General features: G+C 39.2%; 1 protein-coding gene across 2 annotated transcripts in view; it reads right to left on the reverse strand.

The window, feature by feature from the left end:
- LOC126416741 (serine/threonine-protein phosphatase 6 regulatory ankyrin repeat subunit A-like) overlaps positions 1-13,126 on the reverse strand; it is a 716,260-nt gene that overhangs the window by 52,522 nt on the left and 650,612 nt on the right. Inside the window, exon 14 of one of the 2 annotated variants that reach the window (XM_050084577.1) lies at positions 7,370-7,789. The exons of the other annotated variant lie outside the window; for it this stretch is intronic. Within the exon in view, the coding sequence (XP_049940534.1) occupies positions 7,370-7,789 (420 nt within the window). The remainder of the gene's footprint in view (positions 1-7,369; positions 7,790-13,126) is intronic. 2 annotated transcript variants of the gene reach the window in all.

A 13,126-nucleotide genomic window follows, 5' to 3' on the forward strand; every position in this document is an offset into this window, starting at 1 on the left:
ATTCTGATTACATGCTTTTGTGCAATAAATACTTTATTCCTCAGTGATGAATTACCCCAAAATATGATGCCATATGAAAGCAATGAGTGAAAATAGGCGTAGTAAGCTAATTTACTAAGATGTTTATCACCAAAATTTGCAATGACCCTTATTGCATAAGTAGCTGAACTCAAACGTTTCAGCAGATCATCAATGTGTTTCTTCCAATTTAATCTCTCATCAATGGACACACCTAAAATTTGGAATATTCTACCTTAGCTATATGCTTCTGATTAAGGTCTATATTTATTAATGGCGTCATACCATTCACTGTACGGAACTGTATGTACTGTGTCTTATCAAAATTCAGTGAGAGTCCGTTTACAAGGAACCACTTAGTAATTTTCTGAAAGACAGTATTGACAATTTCATCAGTTAATTCTTGTTTGTCAGGCGTGATTACTATACTTGTATCATCAGCAAAGAGAACTAACTTTGCCTCTTCATGAATATAGAATGGCAAGTCATTAATATATAATAAGAACAACAAAGGACCCAAGACTGACCCTTGTGGAACCCCATTCTTGATAGTTCCCCAGTTTGAGGAATGTGCTGATCTTTGCATGTTACGAGAACTACTTATTTCAACTTTCTGCACTCTTCCAGTTAGGTACGAATTAAACCATTTGTGCACTGTCCCACTCATGCCACAATACTTGAGCTTGTCTAGCAGAATTTCATGATTTACACAATCAAAAGCCTTTGAGAGATCACAAAAAATCCCAATGGGTGGTGTTCGGTTATTCAGATCATTCAAAATTTGACTGGTGAAAGCATATATGGCATTTTCTGTTGAAAAACCTTTCTGGAAACCAAACTGACATTTTGTTAGTACTTCATTTTTACAGATATGTGAAGCTACTCTTGAATACATTACTTTCTCAAAAATTTTGGATAAAGCTGTCAGAAGGGAGATTGGACGGTAATTGTTGACATCAGATCTATCCCCCTTTTTATGCAAAGGTATAACAATAGCATATTTCAGTCTATCAGGGAAAATGCCCTGTTCCAGAGAGCTATTACACAGGTGGCTGAGAATCTTACTTATCTGTTGAGAACAAGCTTTTAGTATTTTGCTGGAAATGCCATCAATTCCATGTGAGTTTTTGCTTTTAAGCAAGTTTATTATTTTCCTAATTTCAGAGGGAGAAGTGGGTGAGATTTCAATTGTATCAAATTGCATAGGTATGGCCTCTTCCATTAACAGCCTAGCATCTTCTAATGAACACCTGGATCCTACTATATCCACAACATTTAGAAAATTATTATTAAAAATATTTTCAACTTCTGACTTTTTGTTCGTAAAGTTTTCATTCAATTTGATGGTAATACTGTCTTCCTCTGCTCTTGGTTGACCTGTTTCTCTTTTAATAATATTCCAAATTGTTTTAATTTTATTATCAGAGTTGCTGATTTCAGACATGATACACATACTCCTGGATTTTTTAATAACTTTTCTTAATATAACACAGTAGTTTTTATAATTTTTGATAGTTTCCGGGTCACTACTCTTTCTTGCTGTCAGATACATTTCCCTTTTCCAGTTACAAGATATTTTTATACCCTTAGTAAGCCATGGTTTGTTACAAGGTTTCTTACGAGTATATTTAACTATTTTCTTGGGGAAGCAGTTTTCAAATGCATTTACAAAAATGTCATGAAATAAATTATATTTTAAATTGGCATCAGGTTCATGGTACACCTCATCCCAGTCTATCTGCTGTAGGCTTTCCCTGAAATTTGCAATTGTTAAATCGTTGACTGAACGTACTACTTTGGAGGACTGTTTAGTATTGATGAATGGAGCTATGTCATATATTGTAACTAGCTGTGCACCATGATCAGAAAGACCATTCTCGACAGGAATCTACATTGAAGTCCCCACAAATAATAATTTGCTTCCCCCTGTCTGACAGATAGCACAACAAGGAGTCCAAATTTTTCAGAAATAGATGAAAATTTCCTGATGGGGACCTATATACAGTTACAATTATAAATGTGCCTTTATTTAATTTAAGCTCACAGGCACATGCTTCTATATGTTTCTCTACACAAAACTTCTTTGTTTCTATACTTTTTGCACAATGATAACTTTTGACATATATGGCAACTCCTCCTTTCTCCATATTTTCTCTCATTACATGTGCAGAGAGCTTATATCCACTTACATTTACCTTATCCATATCAGTAACAATGTGATGCTCAGACAGGCATAGTACATCTATTTCATTCTCAGCTTCTAAATCTTCTAAACAAACCAGAAGCTCATCTACTTTATTCTTTAAACTCCCAATATTTTGATGAAATATACTTACATTATTTTTAATTATACTTTTCTGAGAACCTTTCCTTATTCTAACATTTGCAGTACTCTCCTGTCTGAGTTTCTCATTGTGCTTAGGCCTAGTTCCTATACCAGTGGTCACACGGTGTTCAGAGAGGCAGATTATGTCAACTGGGTTGGGTGACTTTAATTCGTCAATGCAGTTACCTAGGACTGAGATACAACTTGGTGGAGATAAAATTTCTGGTGATTGGTGAACATTTATAATTGATAGCTGTGATTGGTGATCCAATGTGCTAGAATTGTGCTGTTTAATTTCTTTCCTAAACTGAAGATTTGTTTCAATCCTGACCTCTCGTAGAACTTGACATCTTTCTGTCTTACCTATCCTAAAAAAGGTGCTGCTCCAACACCTGTAACCACTGGTATTTTACCATTCATGGCAGTGCCTCCCCCCCTTAAATTTCCTGCTATTACCCCAGCCAGTTTCCCCTTCCCTTTCCTGTTGAGACAGCTTGCTCTGGAAGAAACTCATTCTTTCATTTTTACCATCATGAATGAGTCAAAGGACATAGAGCAGATGGCAGCAGATACTCACATGTCACCAGAGCAACCAGCAACAGATCCACCATCACCTGTACAGGTTAATCAAGTGCATTGCTCTTCTGGTGTCTGTGCACTTGCTGTGTGTGTTTTCCCATCTTCCCTAATCTTGTGTGCAGTTCAAACAGTGTGCTGTCAGCAGTGGTACAGTTCATAAGATAAACACAATGTTGGGTCTGTCAGTCCGACACAAGGTGCGCAGGCTAGCTTCGGAGAGGCTGTGCAGCTAAGATGGTCATAAAGGAGTTATTGCAAGATGGGACTGTTGGACAATACGATAGTCATTGGGCCTCACTCTTTCAGCATATACCAAAGAAAGATGGTGCCAATGACTATGTGGCCTTTGTTTCCTTTAATTCAACAGAAATCTTACCCTAGTTTTACATTATCTTCCTAGTTTGATTCTTTGTACATTATGTCCTCCAGAATCTCTTACTTGCTAGTACAAATCCATTCCCTAGGAATCTCACGAATAGTTGCTTCTTTTGCATGAGTGATTTCTTGTCTTAGACAAAAGTAAACTGCCAAAATAAATGCTAGTACACTGGTAACACTAGTGGCTGATACGCTGATCATAATGATATTCCATCTATGTTTCTCTTCATATAGCTGTACATGCTGTACCATTTGATCTACCAAAATTTGTCCTTTCTCTGCAGCAATTAATTCATCCATTGTTTGTAGCAAAATGGGATCGAAGATACTGTTCAGGAAGGTTAGGTCTTGCATAGGTAACAACATTGGTCAAGTTCCTGTAATTACCAGGGTTCCTTGTATTGTAGCAGGAAGGTGAAACTCTGTTCTGGCTATGTCCTCAATAAACTGCAAGTTTCAATCATAGTCAGAACAGTGGTCTCTGTAGTTGTGAGGGTTTTATGTCAGAGCTAAGTGAATTCAAAAGAAAAAAAATATTGGTGTTCATATGGTGGGTGCTTCCATGACCAATGGAGCCAAAGTATTTGGTGTTTCAAAAGGCACCATATCAAAGATTTAAACACATACAGGAAAAGTGGAAAAACGTTGTCCAGTAAGTCACAATACAGATGAAAGTGTGCACTGAGTGATCGTGATAGATGGTCACTGAAGATGATTGTGACAAAAAATAAGAGGACAACAGCTGCAAAAGTCAAAAGCAGAACTGAATGTCAAACTTGCAAATCCTGTCACCACCGAAACAATATGAGTGAGACCCATAAGTAGGGAATTGCAGGGCAAGCTGGAATCCCAAAACTACTCATCAGAGATGCAAATGCTGATAACAACAAAGCATAGTGGCAAAACCATAAAAACTAGATTGTGGAGCAACAAAAGAAAGTAATTTGGTCATATGAGTCTTGTTTCATATTGTTTCCAACTGAGTTTACATCCTAAGAGTGAAACAATTTGGGCAGCCATTCCATGGTATCCTATGGGCTCCATGGTTACTATGCAAGGTCACATTACTGTTGAAGATCTGGCAGATCATGTCCATACCATGGCACAGTATTCGCTTCCCTATGGTGATGTTGTGTTCCAAGACAACAGAGCCACTATTCATAAAGCTTGTGTCATCCAGGAGTGGCTTTGTGAGCATGAGAATAAATTGTCAGATCTCCTCTAGCCACCACAATCACCGTATCTCAATATCATTGAGCTTTGTGGTCTACTTTGGGGAGAATTGTGCATGATTGCTATCCACCTCCATCATTGTTACCTGAATTTGCCACTATTATGCAGGAAAAATGGCATAAGATTCCCTTGAAAACCATGCAGGACCTTTATTTATCCATTCTGTAAAGACTGAATGTCGTTTTGGATGCCATTGGGTTTCCTACACCATATTAGGCATGGTAATGTGTTGTGTTTTTGATGTTTCCATATTGTTGTCCAACCCCTCAACTAGCTTATCTATTCATGGATACCCTAAGGCACTGGTGGGCAATTGGGGGCCCATGGGCTGGATCCAGCCTGTGACTGGTTTTAATCCAGGCTCCAGAAGAAACTGCTGGGAGAGAGAGAGCAAGGTGCTTACACTGTACCCCACCTGGGGCACAATTTCGAAAATTTTCAACAATGCTTTCTTATTAGCCACATTGTCTGCTAAAGTTTTAGTGAGCTCTGCTGTCATGAGCATGAGCAGTTTTTGCCATGTTGTACAGTACTAAGTACATGTGATTCATGGCTATCATTTTCAATGGTAGAAATGTCACACAGAAGTTAAGGCACACTACAAATTCAATATTATTGACAATATGTCAATATAATGACTGTCTGTGGGCAGGTATTGTCAATGCTAGAAATAATGTTGAATAACATTGATGCTGACCAAAATATTTTCACTTTTACCAATACTTGTGGAACGTGTGAGAGCAAGTATTATCTATTTGACAATTCACCACTCTGTCTCCTGCATTTTTCCAGTTTGGCTTCTCTGCAATATAATCAATATACACTAAGTTCAGGCAATTTAGACTTCTATCCTTTTTTAAAAATGAACAAAGAAATCATTTATTAATTTATTTAGTGTTACAGAAACAATGACTATGCGACCAGTCATCAAAAATATTTTTGGAGAAATATTTAAGAAATGCTTGCTAATAATGTTTGTGGATATTAACACACTAAATTTCAAACACTCAGATGACCTGCCTGTGTCCAAAAATTGTAAAGTTACTCCTAATTGCCTGTCGACTGGGATTGCTTATGACATTGCTATATTTTGTTTTATTATCCTTTCTCATGTTAACATTAGTAAATAGTACTTGACCATTGTAGTCATACTTTAACACTATATTTGTGCAATCTGAAGGTAATTTATAGTGAATTAGCTGCAACCAGTTGCCTTTATAGGTTTTTTAGTCTTCCAAGATGACATTTCGAGAGGTCTGGCATCCCGACTTTAGATGTTTACATTTATTTAAGTGTTGTGAACATTTTCTTTACAAAGAGCATTACAGAATTTTGCAATTAATTTTTTTAAGACAGCTATTGTAAATCATCATAAGTAAACAATGTTGAAATTCTGTAAATGAATGTAAACATCTGAGGATGGGTTGAACATATTTTGAACAAAAAATAAATGTACTCTCAAAAATGTATTTCAAGGCATACTCTGTTGGTGTGGCATGTTGAGAAAGGGGCACCATTCATATCAGTGCATTACCCCATAAACATCAACAACACAGATGCTATGATTTTCAATTTATATGCTATGAGTACTGCTGTCGCATGACATGATTATGTGGCCTGAGAGCTTAAGTCATTATGTGAATCAGGCCCACAGGTCACCACAGGATTCCCATGCCTGCCCTAAGGTAAGACAGCTCTCCAAAATGTGACCAGTGAGTTGAATTACAACATTTATATTGTAATAAAAATTTACAGGTATTGCTTTTTATGTTTTTGAAGTACAGTTCCTTTGCACTTGACTGCACTAGTTCTACAATTTGTACAGATTTTACAACTTAATAAATGTGATTTTACATTCTGTTAGTTCTAAAAAAATACATATATTTTCAGTTTCTATACTTTTCATACTGAGCAGGGTAGTGCAGCGGTAAGCAAACTGGACTCTCACATTCAGGAGGTTCTGTCACTTCCCTACATCCCTTAAGGTAAATGCCACGAATGTTCCTTTGAAAGGACATGTCTGTTTCCATTCTTCATCCTTCCCTAGTACAAGTTTGTACTCTGTCTCTAATGACTTCATTGATGATGGGACATTCAACACTAATCTCCTGTCCTCTTGTTGTACTTTTCAAATGTTCTTTGACAACTACAGTAATTCAACATATATACCTTCAGGCTTCTTACATTCTTGGGCTGATATGAAAATGCATGCAAAGAGATTGTTTTGACTGAATAAGGTATAATAACACTGAATTTATTTATAGCATTTTTTTGCATGTTGCTGACTACTCACACAACTGATATTATTGTTATGGGACTCTGACCTCAAAGAAACTTTTGATTTTGAAAACTGTACCATAATTGTTTTCTGAATGCCTTATTTCTTGTTACATGGTTATCTTTAATAGGCTCATCCTATATGAAAATACCTCATTGTCCTCTACTATTGCCTGCATCATGATATTTATGATTTATACTGTTTATATGTAAATAAAAATCTGTGCTTAAAAGTTACCCTTGCTATCACTAATGCTAACACTTTTAATAAAATTCTCAAAAATCAACACTTAGACCCAACGGATACTGGATTTATGTTTGTAATGAACAATAAATGTCTGTTTATCATCACACAATGCTTTTCATAACTGCATCACCGTTTTAGTTTCTCCTTCATATCTGTACCATCAAAGTAAAAATCTAAATTTCGCTATCACTTGTAAAATATGTGGGATTTTCTAACAGGCAACAGGTAGCTTTACTTATTTGTAGGATTTTAAACAAACTTATTCCTAACACTAACATATTTTCAAATGCCTCTCTGAGACTCAGCCATACCTTTGCATCTCCCTCTGCAGCTGCAATATGGAGAGGAGTCTTCCCTTGCGAGTCTTTAGCATTGGGGCTAGCACCTGATGTCAATAGTATTTGAACAAGAGTCTGTTTTTCTGTGTGAAATGGACGCAACTGTACAGCACACATTAGAGCTGTCTCTCCGTTTTCATTCTTTTCTTCAATTGTAGTAAGTTTTTTATTCAGTATATACTTCACTTTGTCAAGTGCATTTCTTCGAGCTCTGACTGCACAATGCAGGATATTATTACCGTTATTATCACAACCAATCTCTTGTTTATGCTTCTTCATGAGAAACTTAGTGATTTCAATATTATCAATCTCAAATGATGTATGTAAGGCTGTCTTGCCATGTTTATCTCTTACTGTTAAGTCAGCTCCAGCATTAATCAGTAACTGTTTCACCTGTAGAGAAAAATACCACAATAATTTCATACATAAGAGTCTACAATAAAACAACAATTACACACAATACATCTGAGAGATGTGGGAGTTTCAAACAATGGTCAGTCCAGGATGGAACAACAATAAGGCCAGAATGCTAATCATCACATAGAGGAGTCATCGAATCGCAGACAAGCACACTGTAAGGGCCAGAGTGACCATCACAAAATTAGACACCTCGAGGTCATCACACCTGCTACCTGCAATCCATAGTGAATTGCCCACCTCATAGCTTTGTTGCCACAAATTCACTGTTAACAGAAGACCACCAGCTGAATTTTCAATGTTTCTGTGCGATATTGTGTGTTCTCGTGTAGTTTCAGTCTTCTGTGGAATATTGCATTGACATGTGATTGGTAGTCAGCGAAATGCATGGTAAGGGCCCACATGTAGTGATACTCCACTTGGTGTGCATAAAAGGCGAAAAGACATTTAAAAACAATCTAAGATGTTTATCAAATGTACTGACATTTTTTACTGATCTGGCTGACAGTCAAGAAGCCACAATAAATTTAAATTCAACACAAATTCATAAAATGACAAGAAAAACAACAAGTACCTACAGTTCCTTTTATATAGCATATATTGACAATTTAGGTGATGATGAAGTGACAAAATGTCAGTAAGAGATGCAAATAAAATATTTTCAGGATGTAGGGAATATTATCAGTCGTATTGGCATGAGCAATTGAAACAAAAATACTGGCAGTGGCACACAAGTACTTCCACACTGTCGCTCGTGGAATTTCTCATAAATAAAATGCATTCATGGGTCACACAATACAATAATGATGTTTCAGATGTTAGCAAAATTAATTTTATAGTTTTCTTAACAATTTTCACAGTAGAAGTTTCTAAAGGTCCAAGATGACATAAATTCATCAGCAACACCATTTTTTGTAATATAGGCAAAACAGTTTCATACCTTTACAGTATTTTATTTTTTATCTTGGAATACTTTTATGGTTTCATGACAAAACATGTATTATACATGTCTATAAACTTTTAGCATGTTAATAATTTTTTTTCCGTCTAAGTGTGTTAGTGGTTCTGTATTTTCAACATGTTGAGGTCAAGGATTATTTTCTTCAAAATTTCTTGTAACATTAGTTTTTATTTTTCTTCATAGCAGCTGGCAAGAATTTTCTTTTGAAAAGTTCTCTATCATATTCTAAACTAAAAATAAAGATGTATCTTTTTTTCAGAACTTTTACTAGCATATGAAATTATCACTTTCTGATGATGCTGTAAAGTCATTAGATGACCTTGAGGTGCCTATTTCCATGACGGCAGCTATACTAAACATTTATAACCTTTAAATCAAAAGGCCTTTTTCAGAAATAGTAAGAACACACACAAGCACATCTCTTACACACACAGCCATAGTATCTGGGTGTTGTGGCCGACTGTGGACAGGAACAACATCTAAGCAGCAATCTGGGATAGGTGTTGGAGGTAAGCTGGAGGCTTGGGGGGTGGAGAGGAATAGAGGATAGGATAGGGCTGTTAGGTGCAGAGTTGCGAGGTTGTGCTGGGGATTGGGGAAGCGAGAGATGAGAGGAGAAAGGTAGAGAAGGGGAACAGACTAGTAGGTGCACTTTCAGAATGAAGGCAAGTATATTGCAGGAGCTGGAGCAGGGCAAGGGATGTATAGGTGGAGGACTGGGACTTGCAAAGGTTGAGGGGGGGGGGGGGGGGGGTTGCAAGAATGAAGGATATGCTGAAGGGAGAGTTCCCACAAGCCCAATTCGGAAAGGGTGGTATTGGCAGGAAGGATCCAGGTGTTGCATGCTGTGAATCAGTCACTGAAGTGAAGACACCCTCTTGTGCACCATGTTCAGCAACTGGGTGGTCCAGCTGTCTCTGGGCCACAGTCTGCCAATGGCCATTCTTGCGGAGAGACAGCTTGTTAGGTGTCATGCCCACATAGAAAGCAGCACAGCTGCTGTTGCTTAGTTTGTAGATCATGTGGTTGCATTCATGGGTGTCCCAGCCTTTGACAGGATAGGATATGACAGTGACAGGACTGGAGCAGATGGCAGTCAGGGGATGTATGGGACAGGTCTTGGAGTAGGGATGGACAAGGATATTGTGCAGTTCAGTGGTTGGAGGAATACCACTGTGGCAGGGGTGGAAAGGATAGTAGTTAGCATATTTCTCATTTCAGGGCATGACAATAGGTAGTCAAAACCCTGGCGGACAATGTGATTCAGTTGCTCCAGTCCTGGGTGGTACTGAGTCATGTGAGCAGTGCTGTTTTGTGGCTGGACGGTGGGTATGTAGGAGGTGGTATGGGACTGGAGAGAGAAAGCACAGGGGATTTGTTTCTGAACAATGTTTTGAGGATAATTTTGATCTGTGAAAACCGTAGTGGGACCCTTGGCATATTTGGAGAGGGACCATAGATAAGACGACCATGGTGTCTAGGCTGTATGAAAGGGACTTCATCATAAGGAATGGGTGGCAGTTGCTAAAGTGGAGCTGTTGTTAGAGGTAGATACATTTGATATGGGTAGTGGTACTTATGTAGCCATCATCAAGATTGAGGTCAACATTGAGGAAGATGGCTTATTGTGTTGAGGAGGACCAGGTGAAGTGAATGGGAAAGGTAGTGTTCACCCTCAGTCCAGATCATGAAGTCGTCATCAATGATTCTGAATCAAGTGAGGGGTTTGGGATTCTGGGTGGTTAGGAAGGGTTCCTCTAGGTGGTCCTTGAACAGATTGGCATATAATGTGCCAATTGCTGTAGCATGGTTTGTTTGTTGGTGATGCCTTCAAAGAAGAATGAATTATGGGTGAGGATATAATTGGACATGATGACAAGGAAGGAAGTTGTCGGCTTGTACCCAGTTGAGCTTTGGAAAAGTTACTGTTCAATAGCAGCAAGCCCACTGGGGATGGTAGTGTGGTGGGTGGTAACAACCATGAAAAGAAGGATACCAGGTGATAAGGAACAGTAACTGTGGAGGAAATTGTTGGTGACTTTCATATAGGGTCTTTAATGGGTGACAGGCTGAAGGTGTTGGTCCTTAGCCAGAACCGAGTCCCACACACTGTTCCTGCATTAGTGCCTACCTCGTGGAATCCCCTGCAGATGGCCTAACCATCAGATTATGTGTCTCCAGTTGCAACTACTGCTTCCACAATGACCTCTATCTGTTCAAATTCCATCAGAACATAGCTCTCGCCAATTCAGTCCTACGAAACCATATAAATCAGACCTAAACCCCTTCCCAGTAGCTCCTCTCCATCTGAAAAATTCTGCTGCTCTTAAATCCAAAATTCCAGCACCCCAGTTTCAACTTCCAGATTGAAACTTAGCATCATGCACAATGCCACCTCAAAAATCTTTACAACCTGTTCATCTCCTACAGCCACCTCAGACAACTGCTATTCACCACCTATACAAGAGCCTCCAAGCCTCTCCCCACACCCTCTCACAGCCGTCAAACCATGCCTTGCAGACTTAATACAGTTACCTCAACCTCCGAAACTCTCTCTAACCACCACATAGAATCTAGGACCCAAACAGAACCAAAACACAGTCATGAACCTGTCTTCCTAAAGCTTCTGCCAACGGAAGTATCAAACCTTTCCATAGGCCTTACCTTTTGCCCACTCCTAAATTTAACCACACTACACTTGCTAAACCCCTTCTCTCCATCTTCCAGTACATACAGTGGAAACACTTTTTCACCACAAACCCCATCAATCAGACTCAACCCAAAACCAACATTGAACCCTATCTGACTCAGTTCACTCCTCCATCCTACTGTGATTCACCCCCAACTGCCCACCCCCTGTTAACTTTCCAGAAACTCCTAACCATAAAGTTTGCCTCATTATCATTCCCAAAATCCCTCAACATGGAAACAAACCTTACATCTGCAGAAAGAGGCACAATCGCTTATCTAAAAACTAATCCCGGCCTTATAATCCTACTTGCCAACAAGGTTTCCATCACTCTTGTTATGAACTGCAGGAATTATTTTGCAGAGGGTCTCGGTCAGCTGTCAGATACATTCATCTACATGGCCTGTCACTGTGATCATATTCCATAAATCCAGAATGATCTCCAGACCCACCTCAAATCCTTGGGCCCATTCCAAACCCTCCCCCATCTGTCTCCTTCCCTGCTCAACCCTACCACTCCCATATTCCTACCACCTATATGCTTCTTAAAGTCCATAAGCCCAATCAACCAGGACACCCCACTGGGGTTGGTTACTGTACCCTCACTGAGAGAAACTCTGCTCTCATGAACCAACACCTTCAGCTTATTACCTGGTATCTACCTCCCTATCTACCTCTGTTGACTCTCCACAGTTCCTGTTCCTTTACCATACCACTCTCTGCTCACCACTATTGATGTCACCTTACCTCTATGCTATGCACATGGCACTGCTGCTATTAAACACTACCTTTCACAGTGCCCAACTGTCTACCAACCTACAAGATCTTTCCTGGTCATCTTAATCAACTATAACCTTACCCTCAATTACCTATCCTGTGAAGGCATCATCTACAAACAGATACATGGTACAGCAATGGCCACCTGCATGGCACCATCCTATCCAAACCTGTTCATGAGCCATCTAGTTGAATCCTTTCTAACCATCCAGAATCATAAACCACTCACCTGGTTCAGATTCACTGATGGTATCTTTGTGGTCTGTACTGAGGGTGAGAGAATCCTATTCAAATTCCTCCAGAACTGCAACGTCTTCTTTTCCAGTTTCTTCACCTGGTCTTCCTCAACCCAACAAGCCACCTTCCTTGATGTTGACCTCCACCTCAACAGCAGCTACATTATACAATCGTTCACATCAAAACTACCAACACCACCAACAATACCTGCACTTTGACATCTGACACCCATTCCAAACCAAGAAATCTACATCTACATCTACAAACATACTCCACTAGCCACCAAGTGGTGTGTGGCGGAGAGCACAATTCGTGCCAAAGTCATATTCCCCCCCCCCTCCCCCCTCTGTTCCACTTGCGGATCGTGCAAGGGAAAAACGACAGTCTGAACACCTCAGTACGAGCTCTAATTTCCCTTATCTTTGAATGGTCTTTTCCAAAAAGCATAGGCATGAGTGGTCAGTGCATCAGTAGTGACAAGCAGTCCCTCTCCAAATATGCAAAGAATCCCACTGAGGTTTTCACAGACCAAAATTATTCTCAAGACCTTTTTTAGAAACAAATCTCCCACACTCTGTTGTTCCAGGCCCCTACTGCCTCCTACATACACACTGTCCAGCCACAAAGGAGCTCTTCTCTTGTGACTCAG

This window comes from Schistocerca serialis, chromosome 1 (genome assembly GCF_023864345.2).
Source record: "Schistocerca serialis cubense isolate TAMUIC-IGC-003099 chromosome 1, iqSchSeri2.2, whole genome shotgun sequence".
In the NCBI taxonomy this organism is placed as follows: Eukaryota; Metazoa; Arthropoda; class Insecta; order Orthoptera; family Acrididae; genus Schistocerca; species Schistocerca serialis.